Here is a 26351-nt window from a genome sequence, read left to right as displayed (position 1 = left end):
TCCTCTGTCTCCCTGCACAGGTTCCCAAATCCCCCTGCCATTTTAGTTTAAACCCTCCCCAACAGCAAACAAAGGGATACAGAAAGGAAACAAATAGCTAACGGTAGTCAAACTGTACTGTTTTACCTCTGACCCAGCCCAAAATTAATTCTCTCTCACAAATGCACATCTCAAGTGAATTGAGCCATTTATTCCAACTGCCCTCCAAAATGCGAATGGTTACTGGCCCCTTTCAAACTTTACAAAATACAAACTCAATGCTGGAGTTTGGAACATTATTTTCTATAATAATTGCTTGTTAACATTTTGTGACAGTATAACCCCTTTTTCAGGTTATTTTAAAGTGGAATTCTTGCTATCAGCACCCTTTTAAAAAAGGAGTGAATCTTGTGAGCATTCCTACTATTATGGGGAACACCTGGGTGAAATCAGGAACTCAATAGTAAGGGGGATATCTAGAGTTCGCTAAGTCTAGGCGCTGCATAACTGCTCCGATAAAACTCAAACTTCCTAAGTAAACTTTAATCTTCTCCACTTGTATATGTGTTTGATAGAGAAATAAAACAATCTATTATTTATAGACGCATTTAAATAAAACATACCACAATACAACTTGATCATAATTACGATACCGCACAAAAATGAACAGCAAAGGCAAATGCGCAGGAGAGAAGTGATCTGTTGTTCCAACTCATAAATATAGCAAAGTATCTGAGACCCTGGAAAACATCCTCCAGGAAATAATTGAAGTGGAGACTCTCTTACCTCGACTGTGAGCTGCTTGTAGTAGCTAGACCCAAACATGAGGTTTTCAAGTGTCAGGTTCGATACATCCGGTTCCAGCTCCTGACCACTTTTACCAAGCCAGGACCCCTTGCTTAGTCGAGGGAAACTAGGGGACAGAAAAAGTGCTAGTAAAAATGAAGAATTGATATAGCTTGTTCCACTTTTTGGTCAATGATATTTGTTTATGGTCATTTAGGTGAGGGATGTCATTGCTCGAAATGGAAATTTTATTTCCCCCCATTTCTTCCCACTATTTTTTGCGGCAACTTTGTTATCAAATATTCCCCAGGTCAGGTACATCAGGTAGATGCATGAGTAAAGCTTCTTCTACTCTGCACCAACATTTGGACATCACCAACAGTGGGGCATAGTGGGGAGCGGGGCTGTGAGTTAAGTACGAATGCAGATGTAAACTTGGATCTTGCTTAATTGCCTTAGGAAGGAATTTCCTAGAGTTTTTCCTGAAATTAACCAAAGATATTTTTTTTGCTTTCTCAATCAACACTGCTTCACATTTGCCCATAAGACGAAGCCTGACAGTGGCCAGGACTGAAGCATCCTCTGTCAGATATTTGCATACAGAGGAGTACTGTGCTTCTGCTTGGTGGTCAGGTGAGTTTAGGATCTCATAGTGAGGGTATAAGTAGGTGCGAACTTAGGTTCTGCCTCTTCTCGGCATACCAGTGATTTGAGTTACCTCAACCTCTTCTCTGCAGCAGTTGTGTCTAATGGCATATTGCTTTGGAAAGAATCACACTTCTACTATTGCACTAAGAATGGCTGGTAACACTAGGTAACCGTACAATTGATTTTCTGCTAAGGCATCTCTTTAAAACATGTAGAAAGTAATGCTGGGTTCTTGCAGTCAAGGTCACTACTGTACCTTATCAAGGGCTGGTGTAAAGCAACAAGCGATGCATGCACAGTGACGGATACGACTGAGAGGTGGAAATAGTCAAACATGACAGGTACGTGATGGTGTAACCCCCTCCTGGGATGGAAGTGAAGACCCAGCCTTCGGCTGCTGATCAAAGGTATTCCTGCAAGATCACTCAATCTGTAGGAAAACAGAAAAACAAGTTTCAGGTGTGACTTGGAGACACAGCTCTTATTAGGATTCTTTAACATTGGGCAATGACAAAAATGCTCATAAAAATCCTTTAATATGATGTATGCACATTGAGAAATCATTCAAAAAACTGTACATCTTTAATCGAGAAAGCCCAATCAATTATTTAAATTAGTCACCAAAGAAATCATAATTATTCATTTAGTGTAAATAGGGAATCGTGGTTACAGAGAACGTAATGAGTTGGGATTTGTTTAATTCTGATGTTCAGGATCGACTGAGGTCACTTACATCTAATCTTGGCTTGGCACCAAGCCTGAAACAGTTTGTTCTCCAGTTCATGTACCCATGCACTTACAATGAACCATCCAGATTCTGCTTTTTTAGATACACACTAATTGCTTCAGGCTAGATGTTGCGGACAGAAAGCACTTGTGGAAAGCAATACAAGAAATCTTGGTGAATCAAGCCTCATACTTCAGAGCAGCAGCAAGGTTGAAAGGAGTAGGAAAGAAGGCAAGATAAATCAAAAAGCTGCAGTTGAGTGGTGAAGCTTAGTTTTAAAAACCTGGGGTTAGTGGAGTGAGGAGGGGGTGGGGGATACACTAGAGAAGGAGCTGTACAGTTTTGATTTAGAGTTGGATTTGGTGTGATGACTCTTGATTCAGCTCCACTAATGCTGCTACTTCTTTTTGCTTTAATTTTTTAATCATTGCTCGCAGTGTTCAGCTGTGTTAACATCCAAAATGTCCACCTATAAGTACATCACCACTTCCTCTGTCCTGAGTATGGTGAGCTACCCAAGAAGAGCAAGGACAGAGGAAACAGCAAAAATACCTTAAAAAATAGTCTCAGCTTCAGACCAAGAACTGCAATAAAAAGTGAAAGCTTCAGCCTCTTATAACCTTCCTACTTCTCTTATTTAATGAAACTATGCCTTGTACTGTCAAAACAGTCCCACAGCAATAATAGATGTCAAAACATTTGCACAGTGTCAATCAACATTCATACAGAGAGAAAATGAATAGTATTCCCAGAATCATTTTCACTGCTACATGCAGGAAAGTCCATTCAGATTCACACCTCTGAATTTCAGCAGTCCAACATTGGCACCAAAGTGAAGAAAATAATTGTGTGATAATTATATTCTGCCCCTGGTATCATCACATTTTCTAAATATAACATAAGATACATTTTAAATATGCTGATGGCATCTAATGATAAAACAGTCACACTGCATGGTACTTTATTCCAGTTATAATGACAAGTTTTCCAACATGGAAATGCTGCACCTTTTGATTTTGTTCAACTGAAATGTCAACCTCGCATTGTACAATGGGACACCTGGGACAAACAAATTTGGACTCACAGTCATAACCACCCACTGTACAGTGGAATATCTAGGCAATCCAATTCTGACTTACAGTAATTACCACTTATTGCACAGCGGGATACCCCAGCTAATCAATTCTGACTCACAGTAATATCTGCTCTTACTCAAGCTGTTTATAAGGTGTTCATATCTACACTGATGTAATCTATTTCCCCTTTATGTCTATAAAAATGGAGACAAAGTATATCAGTGTAGACATGTATGCCTTGTAAACCTACTACCCAAGTTGCCACCTTTTTCCCTCTTTGAATTAATTACCAATTTAGTGCCGAATTGGTGGCAGTTATATGATATGGATACATGTTCATCAGGAACTTGGTCGATTTCACTTAGAATTCTTGCAACATTCATTCCATCAGTCTGGGCCCATGATCCAGAGGTGTGTCAAACTCACTCAGTCCCCACACTGATATATTGGACATTTGGATATTTTAGGACTTTCTACAGTTTTGCCCCTGTTTAAATAACCAAAGTTGATATTTTCATATTTTCAGGCATCCTTGACCAACATTGGCGTGTATGTGAGGATTTGTTCACAACTCAATATTAAAACTTCCCCCAGGTACCAGCAGAGCCTGACATTTGCAGAATTTTCAGCAGGGCTAGTCTGCAGCCAAATGTTCAAACTATATTGGGAGGAGAAGGTGCCAGGACAAAAACACTGACATATGTTTCGCATGCTGCAATCCATTTTAGATTCCATGTGCCATCTTTAATACGAGAAACAGCCACTCTAACCTGAGAACTGCTTCAACAGTCCGAGATGATCATTTGAGCATTGTAATCCTGCAGTTATCACCTGAGAGGAAAATCCATCCCCTCCAAATGTTCGCCCTCCTTTCCTGAAGGCATTATTATTGCTGAGGTACCGTTGCGGACACCCTCAATAGTCATACAGTGCCTTGTGCTAGCAGCCACTCTCAAGTACGTGCCAAGCCAATGAGTGTTGATGCGTTATTGACCAAGGAGACACCCACATTTTCACTTTTTAGCAAGGTCCACGAGATAACATTTAGAAGTGAGAACTTTGGCTGATTTTTCACCTTCCCAGGACAGGGCTTCTGAGGCTGGTTTCAATATCTCCAGTGCTGACCTTGTTGAGATCAGTTGACTCAGAAAAGACTGGAAATCAAACTTGGGATTTATGGACTGAATTACTTAATACTAGGTGCTGCCTTTGTTTGCTAGACAGCAATGAGACCCTGTGTAAATATGACCATGGTGAACTATCTTTCCCCATTATCCTCAAGCTCTAAAGAGCAGTCAACATAGATGACCATTCCATCTCTCTCTATCGCTTCTCCTTAATGCCCCCACTCGGCCGCCACAACAACACCAAGTCTTTGATGATCACCTGTAGTGTGCTCCTTGATCACTTTCTATCCCTCTTCTATAATCCACCCCTCAGCAATATCATCCACAATTATAGAGACAGTTTCCTTATGTATGTGATGCCAACTCTACCTCTTCGTCTCCAGCCTTAAATCCGTGACTGTACTGTACTGTGTCAGCTGTGGCTCAGTTGGTAGCACCCTCGCCTCCGAGTCAGAATGTTGTGGGTTCAAGTTCCCCTCCAGGGACTTGAGCACAAAATTCTAGGCTGACACTCGACAGTGCAGTGCTGAGGGAGCACTGCACTGTCGGAGGTGCCGTCTTTCAGATGAGATGTTAAGCCGAGGCCCCGTCTGCCCTTTCAGGTGCCCTAAAAGATCCCATGGCACTATTTTGAAGAAGAGCAGTGGAGATATCCCCGGTGTCCTGGCCAATAGTTATCCCTCAATCAACATCACTAAAAAACAGATCATCTGGTCATTATCACATTGCTGTTTGTGGGAGCTTGCTGTGCGCAAATTGGCTGCCGCTTTTCCTACATATAACAGCGACTACACTTCAAAAAAAAGTACTTCATTGACTGTAAAGCACTTTGGGACGTCCGGTGTTCGTGAAAGGCGCTATAGAAATACAAGTCTTTCTTTTTGATACTGCCCAGCTACCTGAATAACCAGATTTTCCTTCACTGGCAGAATTGAAGTAAACTAAAGCTGCTCACTCATACAGAGCCTGCACATCTGCAACCTTAGTGTCAGACTTGACCTGAGCTTCAAGACCCATACGCGGCGCAACACAGAACACTTACTTCCATCTCCGGCTCATCCCCGACCCACACCGTCCTCACCTGCCTCCTCCAAACTCTCAAATCACTCCTCTACACCTTCAACAACTCAAGGCTTGATTTCTCCAATGCCTTCCTCTCTGGCCTTCCAGTTCCATCTTCCACAATTGCAAGTCCTCCAGAGCTCTGTGGCCCTTAGCCTAACCCACACAAAGTGACCCATCACCTCTGTCTTTGTTGATCTCCACTTGTCCTCGTCTTGCACATCAACTTTAAAAACTTCGTCCTTTTCTTCGAAACTCTCATGGCCTTATTCCACCATACCCCTGCAAATCTTCTCCAGTCCTATGTCCCAGCTTGAACCCTCTATTCTTCCCATTGTAAGTGCCCCTCCCTTTGCTGCACCTCAGTGGCAGTGCTTTCAGCTTCTACATCCTTGCTCTTTAGAATTATCTTCCCAAAATGTTCACCTCACCACTTTAAAAAGCATGCTCAAAATCCTTCTTCTGTCACCAAACATCACTCCTACTTCCTGCTCAGTGGCCACTGTTCCCCTTCCAAAAAGTGTTTTGGGATGTTTGGTCATGTGCCATGCAAATGCTTGTTGCTATTATGGCTGTTACTGTCCATCAGGGGAGCTCATTCAAGAGTCTGAACCCAGGATATCTACCTGCTTCTTTGTGTGTACCTTGTTATCATGACATTGAATTTCTAGTCAGATGTCCACATGACTATAAAGTCTCACAATCAGTACATGGGTTAAATTTAAAAAAAACAAAGAATTCTGATAAAGTTATGCAGCTGTCTGATTTGGGTCCTTCTTCATATTTATAACATTCTTGCTCAAAAATTAAACATGAGGACGTTCTTGATGACTCAATAGGTCAATAAATTATATAGTTTGCTAATGTGCCACATAGATTAGCTGGCGTTAACTGAGCCAGGATAGCAGTAAGTCCCTACAATTAGCCTCAGTGACATACTAGGGAAGTGAAAACTTGCCAGGGTTCTGTAATGACATGCCATTCAGCCATCCTTGCCAGAAAGTGCATGTGTGTCAACAGTAAGCGAGGGCTGGATTAGGATTGTTGTGATATTCTCCTCCTCCACTATTCAACAGCCTTGGCTGAGTGTCAAGACTCCAAAAGGCAGAATAGCTCCTTAGAATAAATTGCAGGAGTCTGCTGCCATTTGGGGAGCAGTCCCCTAACATTAGTCACCACATTTAGGGAAGAGAATTAGATAACATGAATGTTAAATGTACTGGAAGAAGCAGACAAGAGGAACTCTAGATTCTGATAACATTAGGTAGCTGAATTAAATTCCATGTACTGTATACTGTACATCAGCGTGTGATTTCATTATCTTAATATTTACTTCTCCCAGTCTACATATCATTTCAGAGCATTAATAAATATGGGATAAGAATAATGGCTACAACCATCCAGATAAATGGGGCAACTACTAAAAGTTTAAATTAAATATTTAACATGAGGAACAGCCAGTTAGCAATGGAAAGTTCACACATACAATTTTTATGAGCCTTCTATGGAGTATTCTGATGTGATCAGCTTTTTTACTGATTCGGCATCTAACTGCCCAAGTTTGGAGATATGATTAATCAAACAGATTTTTTTTTGACAACTAACCACTCAAGGTACTGTTTGAATTTCTGTAAATTGATACAGCTGTAGAACCATGCAACAAGATTGGTTAACAAGAATTTCAGAACAGGTATTGCAAGTGCTCATGAGAACTATAACAGCCTTCAGATAGCAACTTGTTGCCTTATTTTCCACACAATTAGACACAACTAACCTCTGCTTTCTATATACGCAATATTGGAAAACATCAGGATATTGGCCCAGTAGTTCCGTTCCAAACGCGTGAGTACGGTCGGGGTACTCACGCGTCTGGCCGGAGGAAATGCCGGTTTTCAGCATGCACAGCGCATGCGGGGAAAACCGGCATTTCCTGTCCTCTGAACGAAGGGGTTCAGAGGCACAGTGCGTGCGACTACACAGGCAGCGCGTGCGCAGTGAACTTCGTCGATTTCATTCATGGATTCAGTGAGGTTAAGTCCTTACAACTTACACATGAAAAAAGCATGTGTAAAGTTGCTCCAGAGGCTGCGGAGGAAGATATATTTTATCGTGGAGCTTCTGAAAGGCAATATTTTTGTTTGGGAAAGGGAGGAAAGTTATTTTAAGAAATGCTGAGGTAAGTTTTAAAGTTTAAATTTTTTTTTTTTTTTTTTAAACGGGTTTTCAGTACTGTAGGTAGAAGGAGCAATTGTGGCTGTGTGAATTGAATTTGCTGTGTTTATTAAATGTGAAAATGATTGTTCTAAAATGAGTAATGTAACATTTCCAACGTTTTTAAGAAAGAAACTTTTCATCAGTAATATATTCTTTTAAGTAATTATGTATGTATGTCCGTATATATTCGTTTATACGTATATGTATGTATGTATATATTCCTTTACTTGTGCATGAATGTATGTATTTAATTATGATTTTCCAATAAGTTACTTTCTCTGAAAGTCATAATTAAATACATACATTCATACACATAAGTAAAGGAATATATACATACATACATATACGCAAAGGAATATATACAGACATACATACATAATTACTTAAAAGAATATATTACTGATGAAAAGTTTCTTTCTTAAAAATGTTGGAGTCATTTTCACATTTAATAAACACAGCAAATTCAATTCACATAGCCACAATTGTTCCTTCTACCTACAGTACTGAAAACCCGTTTTAAAAAACAAAAATAAACTTTAAAACTTACCTCAGCATTTCTTAAAATAACTTTCCTCCCTTTCCCAAACAAAAATATTGCCTTTCAGAAGCTCCACGATAAAATATATCTTCCTCCGCAGCCTCTGGAGCAACTGTACTCATGCTTTTTTCATGTGTAAGTTGTAAGGACTTAACCTCACTGAAAGCATGAATGAAACTGGCGAATTTTACTGCGCACGCGCTGCCTGTGCAGTCGCACGCGTTCTGCCTCTGAACCCCTTCGTTCAGAGGACAGGAAATGTCGGTTTTCCCCGCATGCGCTGTGCATGCTGAAAACCGGCATTTCCTCCGGCCAGACGCGTGAGTACCCCGACCGTACTCGCGCGTTTGGAACGGAATTACTGGGCCAACATTTTACATGTCAATAAAATGAAAAATTTAACAATTGCACGATTTGCCCCCTCGCATCTGCGACTGAGGGTCCAAGGAGGTGCATTGCGCAAGAGGTCATCGTCGTACGTATCCTCACACTGTTCCCTTTCGGGAACTGTATGAAGTGGTGGAAGGATTTCTGGCCACGTTAACGCTCCTTCCGTGACCATAACCATCTTCATACCAGCCATTAGGGTGGTTAGTCCTATGGCATGAGGGTTTTACGGGCTCCCACAACCCATCTGAGGGGGCATCCACACCCGCGGACGCAAGTATCCCGCTGGATGTCCACCCAGAATTTATAGTTGGAGCTCCGACTCCACTTGCCGGGACTGTCTGGAGCGGGGTTCGAAACCCTACTCCTTCTGGCCCAGCGGCGGGGATGCTTACTGCTACGCAAAAGGCCCACTCCGCGCAAAAGGTGACACCCATACGTTTCCTGCGCCTTTTCCCTCCCCGTGACTGGAGCCCTATGCTGCCACTTGAAAGACCAAGCTATCATCTGTCCTTTTTGCGGCGCCTTGGACTTCTCATTACCAATGATGAGCAGGCGCTGCGCCTCCACCTCGTTGAGGAGATTGCTGAGGTCATCATCAGTTCAATTGTGAGTTCTTTTAATGCCGTGAATTGTGCTCATTCCAGCCATTTCACGTTGCTAATCGGAGTGGGCCTTTGGCGTAGCGGTAGGATCCCCGCCGCTGGGCCAGACGGGGTAGGGTTTCGAACCCCGCTCCAGACAGCTCCGGCAAGTGGAGTCGGAGCTCCGGCTCTAAATTCTGGGTTGACATCCAGTGGGATATTTGCGTCCGTGGGTGTGGGTGGCCCCCCCTCCTCGTATAGCTTGTGGGAGCCCGTAAAACCCTCCTGCCATAGGACTAACCACCCTAATGGCTGGTACAAAGATGGTTACGGTCACGGAAGGAGCGTTAATCACGGCCATAAATCCTTCCACCACTTCATACAGTTCCCCAAAGGGAACAGTGTGAAGACACGTATGACGACGACGTTGCTAAATAAATAAAAGGAATGAAAAAAATTCTGTCAGGGCTTTTAAAAGTCTTTAAATTGCTTTAATTCTGTTTAAAACTACTTCAGATTCTTCAAAATAATGTAAACGTTTTTAAAAGTTTATAAAAGTTACCAAAAGCTTCATAAAAATACCAAAAACCTATTTGAAATGCTGCTCTGCATGTAAAAATGCTTTGCAGCTTGTGAGAAACATTGGGGGCGTGTCCTATTAAACTGAGACCTCAAGGGGCGTGTCTCAGTTGCACAGCGCGCTCCAGGCTTCGCGCTGGCTGCACTCCTGGGCGGCGTGACGTCAGACGCTGCCCGGGATTCTTCTCTTTCAAAAAGGAATTCCAGGCGTCCCTGGAGGTGAACGGCAGGCGCGTCGGGTAAGTGCAGATCGGGGGCTTGCACGCGCGGCTAGCCCCCGATCCGAATTTCTGCCCCAATAGTTGCTAAACATTTTGTCACTAAGTATAGTAGAATAAGCAAGGACAAATTTATGCTTTCATTAAATAGACCCCTATAATGAATATATTAGGTGTCTTTAATGTGCCAAAGAACTTGGTTGTCTTTTCATAACTTAAGCTAAATTATTTTGGGGTTAGCTTTGAGCAAAAAAAAACGTGCCTTAATATAGCACCTTTACATCCTCAGGACATCGCCAAGGGCTTCACAGTCAATTAATTATTTTTGAAGTGCAGTCACAGTTGTTATGTAGGCAAACACAGCAATCAATTTGTACACAGCAAGTACCCAAAAACAACATTAAGACAAATAACTAGTTCATCTGTTTTGGTGAATTTTTTTGAGGGTTAACTGTTGGTTAGGAGAACTCCAAATAGTGCTAAGGGATCTTTTATGTTCATCTGAATAGGCAAATAGGGTCCTAGTTTAACATCTCATACAAAAGACAGTACCTCTGACAATGCAGCAGTCCCTCAGTACTGTAGTGAAGTGTCACTCTAGATTTGTGTGGTCAAATCCTGGAGACAGGCCACCAATGACGAGCTGACACTTAGGGGGCGATTTTGTCAATGGGGAGCTTTTGGAGGCGGGACTGCTGCTTGTCGGGGTTTTAGTCCCGCCTCCATCAACTTGTGACCAACCCATGCTATTTTCCCTTGATTGACCTTGTTAAGCCCGCCCAGCGGGCTTAGCAGGCCAATTAAGGGAAAGCTGGTTACAGAGAACGTCAGCGTATGACGTTTCATTGACAGATGAATTGTCATCGTTTGATAGCTCTGTAAAGCTGTCAAACACTGACATTCTATGTTGTTTGATGAGTCCTTGTATTCAAGACTCATCGAACCTCTTTCTTTAGCAGAAATTAGATGGATGTTGCATCTGAAAATGCAGCAGCCATCTGTCATCACTGCCGGTGAGATGCGAGACTCTCCGCATCCCCAACTGTTGAAGCCTGCAGGAAGAAACAAAGGTAAGTAAACATTGTCTATCACTTTCCACTCACCTCACGTACTTACCTCTCCACACTTGCACCCATCACTTACCTTCACAGCGCACTTTTGCATCCTTCCGACCCCCTGCTCGCCTCGCTGTAATCCCCTTCCCGCCTCCAGGAGACGGGACCCGGCGCGGGTCGGCTACCCGCCTCCTGGGAAGATGGCACGGAGGCAGGTTGGGGGCGGGATAGGTACCCACCCCCAAATTCTGCCATTTTCCTGGCAGTCCCACCTCCAAACCCGCCTCCCCAGGGCTGGCAAGATCGTGCCCTTAGGGCTGAATTTTCTGCGGTGGTAGCAGGCATGATCGGTGGCGGGTCGAGTAGGAAAGTTTTTGTTTGACAGCAGGTCGGGAACCACAACTGCGTGGAGTCGACCCGACTTGCAGTGGGACCCAGTTGAAATCATTATGAGGTACTTTACAAGCACCTAAGAGCCTTTATCCCCCCTACTTTTTAAAATTTTCCTGCATGGTCGCGGGATTCACACAGCTCGGGAACCACATCTGTCAACCTGAAGCGTGAGTTCCGTGGCCATTGCTCCAGCTGATTACTTGACAGCATGGAAAACAAACCAAAATAAAAACATGTTGATTACATCAGCTAACAGATTGACGGAGTTTCTGTTCTACTTGAAAAGCTACTCATAAAAGTTAATTTTCCACTGGCCATTCTCGGCTGTTGCCTTCCAATGCAACAGTAATTGCAGTGAATTGATCTATACCATTTCAATACATTTTTGTGTTGTTTCTGGTCAGGTTTTTCTCACAGTATATTTTGATTGTCCAGTTACACATTAAATCAAGTCATCAACCATAACAATTTTATTCCATCGCTCATTCCACTGGTTCAATTTGCTTTCAGTCCCTGAATATGACTAATTTAATTTTTCAGTCTGAGACTTTAGCGCGAATTTCTGCGGTGGTTCTCTCACTTGTCCATTGTTAACTTCAACAGAAGAGCTGCAGAAATCTCAGAAACACACTGTAAGCACCACTTACACTGTTTGTCAGGGATTCCGCAGCTGTTCCGCTAAGCTTGCATGAGATTGTAAATCCACCCTTTTACAATTACATTTAAAATCTGCTTAATTTGATGTATTGCCGATACACACATCTTTTAATTGTGCCTGTTACTGATACAAAAGTCTATAGATTTTTGACTAAAGCACAAATAACTTCACAATTCATGTACTTTTTAATTATTGTTCTTGAACGTATTTGTAGATGGAGTCATATTACTTAAAGATAATTTTATTTAAATATGTCTTGAGTATTGTGTGCAGTTTTGGTCACCTTACCTGAGGAAGGATGTTCTTGCCATGGAGGGAGTGCAGCGAAGATTCACCAGGCTGATACCTGGGATGGCAGGAATGACGTACGAGGAGAGATTGTGTCGATTGGGCTTATACTCACTGGAGTTTAGAAGATTGAGAGGGGATCTCATCGAAACCTATAAAATTCTGTCAGGTCTGGACAGACTAGATGCAGAAAGGATGTTTCTGATGGCCGGGGAGTCCAGAACCAGGGGTCATAGTCCAAGGATAAGGGGTGAGCCATTTAGGACTGAAATGAGGAGGAATTTCTTCACCCAGAGAGTGGTGAACCTGTGGAATTCTCTGCCACAGACGGCGGTGGAGGCCAGTTCATTAAATATATTCAAGAAAGAGTTGGATATATTTCTTGAGGCGAAAGGGATCAAGGGATATGGGGAGAAGGCAGGGACAGGGTACTGAATTTGGATGATCAGCCATGATCTCATTGAATGGCGGAGCAGGCTCGAAGGGCCGAATGGCCTACTCCTGCTCCTATCTTCTATGTTTCTATGTTGTCACTCATATATAACTTTTATTATATGATTGTACAGTAAAGATTCAACACCCACTATGATAGATTGAACTTAAAATTTTATGTGGCCAGAGTCCCTTTAAGGATCCCGGCTTAAAACACATCATGAGTGACGTCACCAGACCTGCTCCATCTAGTTGGGCCGGGTAACGCACTGGACGGGCTTAATAGGCCCCATTAAGATAAGTTCATTCTGTGCAGTGGGATGGAGCCAGCAGCGAGGTCGGGACCCGCCACCAACCACACCAGACCCACCACCGACCACACCAGACCCACCAAGGTAAGGAAAATCCTGGCCTTAGTATTCTGACTGACTACTGATGGAGGGAAAATAATAATTCTGAACTGCCAATGATGTACTAGCGATAACAAGCAATGGCAGACGGATGTTTCACAATAGAGAATTATCCCATTTAGCACCAAAACTGCATCAGAATTCACACTGTTTTTAGTGAGGCACAAAGATATTACTCACTGCTGTTCAGAGTCAGTGAAATGCAGGTCAAGCTTCAGCTGAAAGTCTACTTCATTCAACGCCTCTTCCACCTGCAAAATAAAAAAGGTTGCTCCCCTCAGTGAAAGAAATATAAAATTGCCACAATGGTTCAGTTGGTATTCATAGTGTGGAATTAAATCACATAGACCAAAAATCCCTGCTCAGTGTTGAGCTAACTGATCTGCGCTCATGCAAGTCATTTTTGAAAATTTTAACAACAGAAAAATTTGGCATTCACAACAGGTTGGTGATTATCTAAAAAAGGAAAAGTCAGGTTAACGTTTGGGTGCTTCTTCATCAGAAATCACATCTGAAGTTTTCTTTCCATGAAATTGACCGTTATCCCTCCTAAAGCTAATTAAAATAGTTAAATCAGAATACCCTCCAATTCAGTTAATCCCTTGTCCACCTCTGGGATACCATGGAGCCTAGGACAGGGACAGATGTGACAGTGAGCCAGCTTTATGTTGTAAATGTAGAATACATGGCTGGTGAGCATCATTGTAGGTCTGTGTAATAAAGGTTTTAGTTAATAAATTAACCATGATGTGTCTAGGGTTAGATTTCAATGAAACAAACTGGACCCTGTGAAGTTATGTGAAGTTCATACAATTATTTTTTATCTGAATATTCAATTTCCTTCCAGGAGAAATTATTTTTCATGTGAAAGACAGAATTACAGCAGGCTTCAAAATGTCAGAAAAATGAACCAAATACAGTAACAAAAATAGAGGGTGTGATAAAAATGGTATATTACTGCCCATTGTTTATGGCCTTTCCCGTTGTATTGTATTTCTTTGTTTAAAAATTCATTATTTTTAAGAACAAGATCGCCCTCACAGTGGCTTTGCAAACTGCATGCTGGGAAATTGGCTTCTGTTCTTTTGGATGTGTTTTAAGTATATATAAGAAACAACCTAATCAATTCAGTACTGTTGATTACAACAGATGTAAGCATTTGGTAAAATAATCACCAAGCACGCCAAAGTGCTTGAAACAATCAACCAGCATCACTAGCTATTAAACAACAATAATTATAACCTGAGCATTGACAGCATGTCAAAGGTGGCCATTGGCCATGTGTCATGCAACATGCTGTTCATTTTTCCAATAAACTGCCACTGTCTTGCAGATTGAGAAACAGTATCGTCTTTGCAAAGTCAAAGGCCTAGAAATTCAGTATCGCCACGTTTGGGGCGCTACAGCCTGGCGTTCGCTAAATTTAGCGCCTGGCGCAACTTAGCGCCACCTTTGGCGAAATTGAGTTGCATCGCCCCAAGAGGCTGCTGCTGCGCTAAAGCAGGCGATGCACGACTATCATAAGGCACTAAGCTGGCGAGCCGAGGCGCTAACACCGAGGGCGGGCGCAGCGCAGGTGCGGCGAGTTTCTGAATGAAGGCAGACACGCTGGCGCCAGTCAGCTCTTAAAGGGGGAGGTTTGACTTGTTTGGCTGCCATGCCCTGCACACTGCAGCCCTGAAGCAAGGCCTGACCATTGCTGGTTCATCAGTTCTACGCCCTGGACCATGGGGAAGCCCGCTATTCTTCCAAATCCCATTGCACGCTCTTGCTGCTTGTCCAAGGTCATGGGGAAGGAGATGTACTGACGTCTCCTTCTGAAAAGGCATTGTTCACCTGGCGGATGCAGCAATGTACCGCGAACTGGGAGATGTTGGCAATGTCCCCAGTAGCGGATTGGAAGGAGCCGGTGGCATCGAAGTTGAGAGCCACCGTCACCTTCACTGCCACCGACAGAGACGTCCTGCTCCTCAGCTGTGGCTGCAGATGTCTGCAAAGCAGGTGGCAGATCTCAGTGACCACCTCCCTTCTGAATCACAGACTCCGAACACACTGCTCCTCAGACATGTTCAGATATGAGAACTGCTGGCGGTATACCCTGGGTGGGTAAGGCCTCCTGTGCCGACGCCTGTTGGCCCTTCTCCGTCTGGCCATGACTGGCACTCTCTCACGGCGTCTCTGATCCCTTTGAATGCAATGCAGAAAGCCAACGTATCCACTCATTGCAGCCCCCATTATATGTGGCGACTCAAGGCTATGGCACTGAAAGTTAAATCCAAGTGCAAAGCTCTGGCCTGAAGCCAGAAGTACCTGTGCGAGCGCTGAGTCAAAGCAGAAAGCTTTCTCCCTTTGTCTCTCTCCAAATATTCGTCTCTCACACAGAAGGATTGGCACAAAATGGCTGCCACTTATAATGCAGGAGGAGTCCCCTTTAAATAGCGCCCCCCCACGCCCCGCAGCAACTGGGAACCGTTCCCCTCTACCAGTCGCTGGGGGCACCAGGCGCAAAGAAGGGCGGCACCACTGAAGTTCCAGGTCGGGGCGCACCAAGGGCGTTGCACCATGAAATGACGTCACGATCTGCGTGCGCAGCTGAGCGGGCGCTGCGGGTTTGCGCCGCCGCTAAATCTTGAGTGAAGTTCGCGAGAGGCGCAGATCGTGCCACGCCCGGGCGCTAACCGCTTAGCACCCCACTTCTCCTCCTCCTAAGGCGCTAGCGGCTGGTGCTAACAACTGAATTTCTAGGCCAAAGAGTTTTATGGGTATAAGGAACAGAAACATTTGATATGCCCTTATACCTCCCCCCTTCCCACTGTCCAGGGCCCCAAATACCCCTTCCAGGTGAAACAGCGATTTACTTGTACTTCTTGCAATTTAGTATACTGTATTCGCTGCTCACGATGTGGTCTCCTCTACATTGGGGAGACCAAACGCAGATTGGGTGGCCGCTTTGCGGAACACCTCTGTTCAGTCCGTAAGGGGGACCCTGAGCTTCCGGTGGCCTGTCACTTTACTTCACCGCCCCATTCCTACTCAGACCTCACCATCCTCAGCCTCTTGCATTGTTCCACAGAAGCTCGAGGAACAGCACCTCATCTTTCGATTGGGCACTCTACAGCTCTCTGGACTCAACATAGAGATCAACAATTTCAGATCATAACCTCGGCCCCTATCACATATAGAAATTTTCTTCTCCACACTTTTTGGTTTTTCTTCCCTCCCTTCAGCTGTCCTTCATTCTACCAACGCAATTCACACCCCATCTAGTCATCCTTTGTTCTTTAACCTGCCCCATTTCCACCTCCCCTTGCCTTGAATATCTCTTAATGTCTCTTAATCTCTCCTGCTTTCTATCCTATCACTCACCTTCCCTTTTGTTCTTTCATCCCCTCTCCCTTTTCCCAGCCCCCAAACTTGCTTTCCATTTCCTGCTATTTTTCCAGTTCTGACGAAAGGTCATCGACCTGAAACGTTAACTCTGTTTCTCTCTCCACCGATGCTGTCTGGCCTGCTGAGTTTTTCCAGTGTTTCCTGTTGTTATTTGATATACTAGTTATGGTTATTATTCAACTGCAACCCACACTGAGGTCAGATATGATTGTGTAGATAGGAATGTCTATGGAATTCCAAGAAAAAACAGTCAGGATCAGGTCACTCCCTTTATGAGAAATATTTGTCTACTGTTTGTTTGAAAGATCTGCAAAGAAAGCTATTCAAAGGAGGTCAATTAACTAATTCAAGAACAGTTTCAAAAGCGCTGTGAACTGACCTGTTGTTATTGCTTGCTGCAGCAAATATATCTGCCTCTGAATAAGTACATTTGGTAGTATAGTCTGCTGCAAACATGTCTAGGATGACTGATATTAATCATCTTGTGAAGTGACATGGACATGTAGTGAAAATCTGTATTGGAGGTCTATAGTTCTCCAAGGGCATGCTAACCCAGAATAAATGAACACAAGGTCTTGTTTCAGTTCATTGGAAGTAGGTGATTACCTATGGGAGCTGAATGCTGGTGGAAGTCTTGTCTCTAATCAAGTCAGTTTTAATGTTGAATATGGATGCTGCCATTAAGAATGCCAGTCACTTTTTACTTTTTCACTTCAGTAATTAAAAAAAAATATCTGGAAAGAAAAACTCAAAACTGTCTACATTCAGAATAAGAAACCATTCGAGAGTGAAATTAAAGGACTCTGGGTTGACACTTAAGTAAGTAGGCTTGTTACCAGTATAATGCATCCTTCGCAATCCAGTTACACATACAGTGAAACCTTCATCATCCACACTGCAATCATCATCCAGAATTTTCATATCATGAAACCTAATGCAAAGTGTTAAAACTACACAATATTTATTTTGTTATTTACATTTCATCTCCTTGTTGAATAAAATGCTTTATTTTTATTTGTACTGTACGTGACTTCATTTCTGTGCTTCAGGTAGCGCTTTATGGTTAACATTTATGGTTAAATTTAGGGAGCCTCGATTATCAGCTAATTTCCATTATCTACATGGGCCCCCTCCATTATGGTGGATATCTGAATACAGTGCAACCTATAAAATGAATATGGATTTAGAAAAGTCCGATCTTATTTTTACAATAAGATATGAAACTGCTGGAAAAGCTTATAGGTTACACTTTGACGTGAGTGAGATTTTGCTGCTTCATTAAAGTCATAGCAGAACGCAACTCCATGCAGCAGGGCAAAAGTAACCCAAAGGCTATCTCCATATTGAATCACAGAATCACAGAATCCCCACAGTGCAGATAGAGGCCATTTCGGCCCATCGAGCCTGCACCGACACATATCCCACCCTATCCCTGTAACCCCACGTATTTAATCCCCTAACACTAAGGGTCAATTTATCATAGCCAAATCGACCTAACCTGCACATCTTTGGACTGTGGGAGGAAACCGGAGCACCCGGAGGAAACCCACGCAGACACAGGGAGAATGTGCAAACTCCACACAGACAGTCGCCCGAGGCCAGATTTGAACCCGGGTCCCTGGCGCTGTGAGGCAACAGTGCTAACCACTATGCCACCGTGCCCCCCGTTTTTAAAATCTTAGCTTATGGATAAATGCCAGTGTGGTAATAAAAACATACAGATAGAAAGGGAGATATGAACTTCCTTCAATAGCAATAACCAACTTTATAACAGCCAATAGGCTGTTTAGTCCTAAATGGAGGGAGGGTTTTATGGACTCCCACAATCCACATGATGTGGGTGGGGGTGCCATTAGTGCCCACCGAACACGAGTATCATCCTGGATGTCAACCAACAATTGAGAACCGAAGGTCTGGTCTTCACTTGCCGGGACTGCCTGGAGCAGGGTTTGAACCCTGCACCTACTGACTCAGAGTCAGTAATGTTACTACAAAGCCAAAGGCTTGCTTGGCTTTCTCTGTGAAGCTTTGTACATTCGCGACTGTAGAGGCAAAAGTGGAGGCACTGGATTGACTGCGTGTCCCTTCAATATTACTGGTCTGACTGGATTTGTAGGTGTAGTACCTATCTCTGGAACTTTATAGATGAGGTCCTACCTGTGAGGTTACTCAGGTACAGAGGGTAGTTTCTTAAATCACATCGAATTCATGACTTCCAAACCAAACAATCATTACTGCTTCCCTTCCAACTTCTCATTGCACTTTTTCTGAAAGAACATCACAGTTTCTATTTTATTGATTCCAATTAATTTTAACACTTGAATAGATTCCTTTTTTTTCCTTAATAAGAACAGATTGATCTCATCATTCAATGACCTAAGCCCTTCTTTAAAATCTTTCCTGTGCATTTATGAGGCAATGCTGCTTTGTCCTCCTTCCTCCTCCTACCTCCTCTCCTAACCATTCTTTGATGGATTTTTGTACTTAGGAAATTGAGGGATTTCAATCTTGTTCTCCCTAAGCCTTTCAGCCTCTCCACCTCCCTCTCCTCCTTTAAGACCTCCTTAAAACCTAACTCTTTGAACAAGCTTTTGGTCACCCCTCCTAATTTCAACCCTTTGGCGGAGCATCCTTTTCTGTCTGATTACATCGCTGTGAAACACCTTGGAACATTTTTCTATGTTAAACATGCAATATAAATGCAGTTAGTAGTTATTGTTCTCTCAAAATTGAGCATTTCAGTGCTTGATAAATCTTGGGCTAGATTTTCGGGGAGCCGTCAGGCGGGGTTTCAGGCATGTGGGGGGGGGAGAAATCCCGAATTCGGGGGTCCCGACACCATCCCGCCCCACGTAAGTTTCAGGGGCGGCGGGTACCCGTCCCGCACTGGGACCTGCTGAGACCAGGCGGGAAGGGATTAGTGCCAATTAACTGACTGTTAACAGGTAGTTAACAGGCAGTTTTTAGCCTAATCCCTATTTTGAGGGGTTTCGTGTGGGTTTCCCGACGGCTCCAAACCACGCCAGGTAGAGCAGGCGAGCCGTCGGGTTGAAGGAGTTGGAGGGGTCGCGATGTCGGTGCTCAGGTGAGTGATGGGTGCATGAGTGTAAAGGTAAGTGTGTTTGGTGTGTCTAAAGTGTGTAAAGAACTTTTACTTACCTGTACTTACCTTAACAGCCTTTCTTCCTGTAGCCGTCGGGAGCTGCTTCACTCACCCGGAACTTAAAGCTGAACGGCTGCGATCTGTCAAAAGTGACAGCCTTCAGCTTTGAGTGTCAGTGTGAGTTCTGAGTCTGCGTAGAATGACTCAGCTTAGAACTCACACTGTCAGTGTTTCACAGCTTCAAACTGCTGTGAAACACTGATATTTCATCTGTCAGGAAATCTTGACAGATGAAATTGCAGTCTGTGACGTCACCTGTTGCCGGATGGCCCTTAATTAGCCTGCTGAGCCCGCTGGGCGGGCTTAACAAGGTCAATCAAGGGAAAATCACGCGGATTGGCCGGACGTCGAAGTAGGCGGGTCAAAAACCCGAAAAGGGAAGTCCCGCCTTCTTCCCGACAGGTTCCACAAAATCGACCCCCTTGTGTCACCCGGGATGAAGAAGGTAGATTACAAGAGCCCATCCAATACTTGAAGAAGAGTATCTTTCCCCGCTAACAAGAAAATCTCCTGTTGGTTGAATATGCCACTGCCCCAAAGATCAACATCTTGCAGGATTCCTTTGATAGACGTAGTTTTGAAGTGTAGTCACTGTTGTAATGTAGGGAAACCATGCAGCCCATCTGGACACAGCAAGATCCCATAAACGGCAATGAAATAAATAATCAGAATATCTGTAGTTCATGGCGTTGATCGAGGGATAAATGTTGACCAGGACACCAGGAGAACTCCTCTGCTATTCTTCGAAAAGTGCAATAGGATCTTTTATGTCCACATGAGGGGGCAGACTCCGTTTAACACCTCATCCAAAAGTTGAAACCGCAGCAATCAAGTCTCAGGAGTGGGGCTTAAACCTACGATCTTCTGACTCAGAGGCGAGAATACTACCGCTGAGGCACCTGATGACAGATAATCGTATTGCAAATGCTGGCACAATCACTCATGGAATACAATCCAGATGAATGTAATTTGTGAAAACCATTCCATTGAATGAGCAGTAATTCAAGAAGATTGATTCTAATTAATAGTATAAAATAACAAATAATGCTTGCATTGATATGCATATGCCATCCATATTAAAAATATCTCAGCCGTTTTACACAAGGAATTACTTTTTGAAGCGCGGTGACTGTTATGCAGGTAATTAGAACCATATGTGAAATGAAAACCCATTATTTTTACTGCTTTAGCTTGTTTGTGGTTGCAGTCAGCTATGGCACTACTCCAAATATCAAAAATAATTACATTGCTACAGGCTAATACTCAGACACCTCAAGACTAGTTGCCTGAAAATTCCCAGCACTTTCTTAGATCACATCACAAAAAGGCCGACAAGAGCCTCTACCCCACCCAGTGAATTTTCTGAGGAGAAGCTTTGCATCAATGCTCCCCGATTCCTGAATATTACCGGTTTCTCTCATTTCTCATTATTCAACACTGGCCAGCTGCTCCGGAGACAAAATTCTCCCCTTGCTGCCACAACACAGGAACCGCTGTATCTCATGGATTATCTGATCATCTCAGTCTATATTTATCCCAATAACCACTATTCCAATTTCAAGTCAAATGTTTCTTCAGCTTCTTTTATAAGTACTTAATCAACAGTCGTAAATGTTTTTGTAGTCTAATAAGACTACTAGTCATCCAAAAATGTAGCACAACTGCAGGCACGGAGATAGTTGTGGCCTGTACCCTTTCACGGCTCAGTACTTGCTCATTTAGTATTTCTCATGTGGTATTCATGAAAAACTTTGGTTAGACAGCTGCAAGAAATACATGAGGGAGGGAGAGTGCAACCTGCACCTGTTTTAGGATCTGCAGAATAAACATTTCCTGGTGAATATTGAACAGAGTTTTCAAAGTAGGCTTTTAATGGAGTTAAGGTAACTCAATTGATGACACGTTGGCAATGGTAGAATCACATTAGTCACACTATATGCATTAGGATGCAGGATCACACTCATTATTCTCCATGTGGTAAATTATCAATCTCAACTGTACCAATATGGGAAGCAGCAGATCTTACTCAAGACAAGCTTCCAGTCATAAAATGGCACAGGCCTGGCTACAAGTTACAGGAAACTCTTTTTTATCCGGCACCAACGGGACCGGCGTGGTGCCGGTTTATCAAAAAGTCCAGATTGCAGAGAGTTATAGTTAAAAGGTACGAGAGCTCCATACACAGAACAAATCCAGGCTTCCCTGTTGCTTAGCAACAGGTGCAAGAAGCCGGCCACAGACCAAGCATCCCTGTTGCTTAGCAACAAGTGCAGGAACCCCCGATTACACAGCCAAGAATCAAGAAACGGCCACTAATATGAAGAAAAACTTAACTGAACCTACTCCTGAATTTTGCCGGTTAACCGAGATTTCCGGTTGTTTGGGTGCCGGTAAATCGAGAGTTTCCTGTACTTTTTTACTATTTTCTCCAGGTCAACCATCATTCATCCCATAGGTATAAAAGAAAGTGGAGAATAAAATAAAATACTTCCAGAGAATCAGAGAATCATACAGCACAGAAGGAGGCCATTTGGCCCATTGAGTCTGCGCCGGCTCATTCGAAGAGCAATCCAGTTTGTCCCACTCCCCCGCTCTTTCCCCATATCCCTGCAATTTTTTTCTCCTTCAAATATTTATCCAATTCCCTTTTGAAGGCTATGATTGAATCTGTATCCACCACCCTATCAGGCAGTGCATTCCAAATATGAACCACGCGCTGCGTAAAAAAGTTTTTCCTCATGTCGCCTCTGGTTCTTTTGCCAATCACCTTCAATCTGTGCCCTCTGGTTATCGACACTTCAGCCATTGGAAACAGTTCTCTTTATTTACTCTATCTAAACCCTTCATGATTTTAAACACCTCTATCAAATCTCCTCTTAGCCTTCTCTACTCTCAGAAGAACAACCCCAGCTTCTCCTGTCTATCCACGTAACTATAAAACCTCACCCCCAGAACCATTCCAGTAAATCTCTTCTGTACCCTCTCCAAAGCCTTCACATCCTTCCTAAAGTTAAAGTGTGGTGCACAGAATTGGACACAATACTCCAGCTGGGGCCGAACTAGCGTTTTATGTAGGTTTAGCATAACTTTCTGGCTGTTGTACTCTCTGCCTCTATCTATAAAGCTTTATTAACTGCGTTGGTAACCTGTCCTGCCACCTTCAAAGATTTGTGCACAAGCACCCAGAGGTCTCTCTGTTCTTGCACCCCACATATGGGTATAAAATAAATAGAATTCCATCATTAGTGCTAAGAAATCCTGCTTAAGGCTACAGTGATCTTTATCCCAGTATCTCACCAGAAATTTCAGGTGTCTGTGGACATTAGTTAAGGATAAAATTGGGGTCAATTTTGATGCTCAACATAATCAAATAACCTGCATGCAGTCACTTTCTAGGCTCACATACCCTGAAGATCCATTTGAGTGACTAACCAGATGAGATACTGTGTCGGTGGAACTGTATCCTGTTGGGGCCATTTTCCTGCACCTGGGCGCCAGGCAAGCAGAGCGGACTTTAAGCACACTCCATCTGCAATGACCTGAACCTGCCTGTCTTTCTATGTCCAGGTTTACATCGGCTGCACAGTTTCTCAGCACAGACCTACCCCTGGCAAATGCTAGTGCCTGGAAATGGGGGGAGAAAAATGAAATGCTACTGCAAGCCTGAGAGGCAGCCAACAGGTCTGCAATGCTGATCCACATCCCCGGAGGAATAAAAGAGACATACTTTGTTGTTTTTTTTATTCGTTTATGGGATGGTGTGTGACTTGGAGCTGGTGGTGTACCCGTGCGCCTGCTGCCCTTGTCCTTCTAGGTGGAAGAGGTCACGTGTTTGGGGGGTGCTGTCGAAGAAGCCTCAGCGAGTTGCTGCAGTGCATCTTGTAGATGGTACACACTGCAGCCACAGTGCACCGGTGGTGGAGGGAGTGAATGTTTAAGGTGGTGGATGGGGTGCCAATCAAGTGGGCTGCTGTGGTAAACCACTTTTATCGTTCACTATCGTTACACTATGGTTATCACTGTTATATCGTTACACTATGGTTATCACTGTTTACACTGTTGTATCACTACACGAGGTCGCCTCTTGTCACGCTGTTATACCTGGGCTGACCACTGCTGACTCCGCCCATGGCTCCACCTACTTGCCCAGGTATAAAGGTGGTCGACTGGCTGGTATTCCTCCTTGTTGGATCCGATCACCCACGAGGGTGGGCTCTGTTATTTAGCCAATAAAAACCTATAGTTACTGTCTTAACTCGTCGCTTTTCATTGGATGAATTGATAGGTATATCAATTTTATTGGCTAAATTTTGAAATGTCTTTAACGGAGCAGCCAAACGACCAGTCAGACGCCCAGCTACAACAGCCGCAGCAGCCGGCCTGGCTGCGAGCCCTCCGACCGCCGTATCTGGATCTAAACCCACAGGCAGCAAACTCAGCCCTCGACTTCAAACACTGGCTGAGCTGTTTCGAATCCTACCTGGGAGAATCCGGCGTGCCTCAGAGATCCAAACTAAGAGTTCTGACCGCCCAAGTGAGCCCTAAAGTATTTGCACTCATCCAGGACCTTACTACATACGAGGCCGCCCTCAACCTGCTGAAAGAGCAGTACCGGAGCCCGGTAAATTCTATGTATGCCAGACATCTCCTAAGATCCCGCCCGCAACAGCCAGGAGAGTCTGTAGATGAATTTTTACAGGCGCTACAAACACTCGGCAGGGACTGTGACTTTAAAGCTGTAACGGCTGCAGAAAATACTGAAGAGAATATCCGCGATGCCTTCGTGAAAGGCCTTCGGTCCGACTACTCACGGCAAAGACTGCTCGAATCAAAGGACCTCGACCTGAGCACAGCTGCAGCCCTCGCTCGCTCTCTGGAAGTGGCCCATCGGGACCTCGAGGCGTATTCCAGGTACTGTGCTGCGCGACCCTGGGACTCGGGCCCGACCCCGACCGCAATACTCCTCGCACCGCCGCCTCTGGGACCTACCTCAGCGTCGGCATCCAGGACCCGATCGGGACCGCCACCCCCGGTACCGGCTGCGACATCGGAGCCCCGCGATCGGGCCGCCGGCTGCTTTTTCTGTGGCCAGGCGAAACACCCGAGGGCGCGCTGCCCTGCAAGAAACGCGACCTGCTCCGACTGCCACAAGAAAGGCCACTTCGCGAAGGCCTGCAGGGGGAAAGCCACAGACGCCAGCAGTGCCTCATGCGAGTTGTGGGGGCGGCCATCTTTCATCAAGGCCACAGATGCCAGTATCCCCTCGTGTGAGTCGTGGGGGCGGCCATCTTTGATCAAGGCCACCGACACCGGCAGTGCCTCATGTGAGTTGCGGGGGCGGCCATCTTCTCCACCATTTTATGCAACGTCGTGGGCACCGCCATTTTGTTCACCACACTCGACCGCCACCTTGTCTCCAGACCCGACCACAGCCTCACCCGCAGACTACAGCAGCTCGCTCAGCCATACACTAGCCTCCGTCACACTGGACCAAGCTCGCCTGCATCACCTGTCCAAGTCCATGATGGACATCAAAGTAAACGGCCACGCCATGACCTGCCTGTTCGACAGCGGAAGCACGGAGAGTTTCATCCATCCAGACACGGTGAGCCACTACTCCCTCACTGTCCAGCCAACGCGCAACCGGATCTCGATGGCGTCGAGGTCCCATTCAACAGACATCAGCGGATACTGTGTTGTGACCCTGTCGGTTAGGGGCACGGAGTATAAAAATTTTAAACTTCTCGTCCTGCCCCAACTCTGCGCTGCCGTCCTACTAGGGCTGGATTTCCAATCCCACCTTCAAAGTGTCACTTTGGCATATGGTGGACCCCTCCCCCCACTCACAGTCGACAACCAACAGCCTTTAAACCGCCCACCGCGTACCACCTGCGGCCTATCCACCCTCAGGGTTCCGCCCCCCTCCCTGTTCGCCAACCTCACCCGCGACTGTAAACCCGTCGCTACCAAGAGCAGGCGGTACAGCGCCGGGGACAGAGCTTTTATTAGCTCTGAGGTGCAGCGTCTCCTGAAAGAGGGCATCATCGAGAGGAGCAACAGCCCCTGGCGTGCCCAGGTCGTAGTCGTTAAGACCGGCGATAAAAACCGCCTAGTCATCGACTACAGCCAAACCATAAACCGGTACACCCAGCTGGACGCATACCCCCTTCCCCGCATATCTGATATGGTCAATCAGATTGCACAGTACCGAGTATTCTCTACCATCGACCTTAAGTCGGCCTACCACCAACTCCCTATCCGCCCTGAGGACCGCCAGTATACCGCCTTCGAGGCGAATGGCCGCCTCTACCACTTCCTTAGGGTTCCCTTCGGCGTCACCAACGGGGTTTCGGTCTTCCAAAGGGAGATGGACCGGATGGTTGACCAGAACAGGCTGCGAGCCACGTTCCCCTATCTAGATAACGTCACCATCTGCGGCCGCGACCGGCAGGACCATGATGTTAATCTGGAGAGATTCCTCCGTACGGCCCAACGGCTGAACCTCACCTACAACAAGGAGAAATGTGTGTTTAACACCTCACGCTTTGCCATCCTCGGCTGCGTAGTAGAGAACGGAGTCATCGGCCCCGACCCCGAAAGAATGCGCCCCCTCATGGAGCTTCCCCTCCCCCACTGT

At 44.8% G+C, this 26351-nt stretch overlaps 1 protein-coding gene across 2 annotated transcripts in view; it reads right to left on the bottom strand.

Moving 5' to 3' along the window:
* fam135b (family with sequence similarity 135 member B) overlaps positions 1-26351 on the bottom strand; it is a 577057-nt gene that overhangs the window by 187277 nt on the left and 363429 nt on the right. For both annotated transcript variants that reach the window (XR_015078967.1, XM_085992464.1), the window contains exons 5-7: positions 13342-13412; positions 1670-1843; positions 766-892 (exon numbers count right to left, since the gene is read on the bottom strand). Coding sequence is in view for 1 of the 2 variants with exons in the window: in XM_085992464.1 (XP_085848590.1) it covers positions 766-892; positions 1670-1843; positions 13342-13412 (372 nt within the window). In the remaining variant the exon portion in view is untranslated. The remainder of the gene's footprint in view (positions 1-765; positions 893-1669; positions 1844-13341; positions 13413-26351) is intronic.

This window comes from Somniosus microcephalus, chromosome 7, assembly GCF_052327205.1.
Source record: "Somniosus microcephalus isolate GS21.2 chromosome 7, FLI_Smic_1.0, whole genome shotgun sequence".
Taxonomy (NCBI): domain Eukaryota; kingdom Metazoa; phylum Chordata; class Chondrichthyes; order Squaliformes; family Somniosidae; genus Somniosus; species Somniosus microcephalus.
Note: the sequence above shows the minus strand (reverse complement) of the source record. Positions and strands in the feature narration are given on the sequence as shown.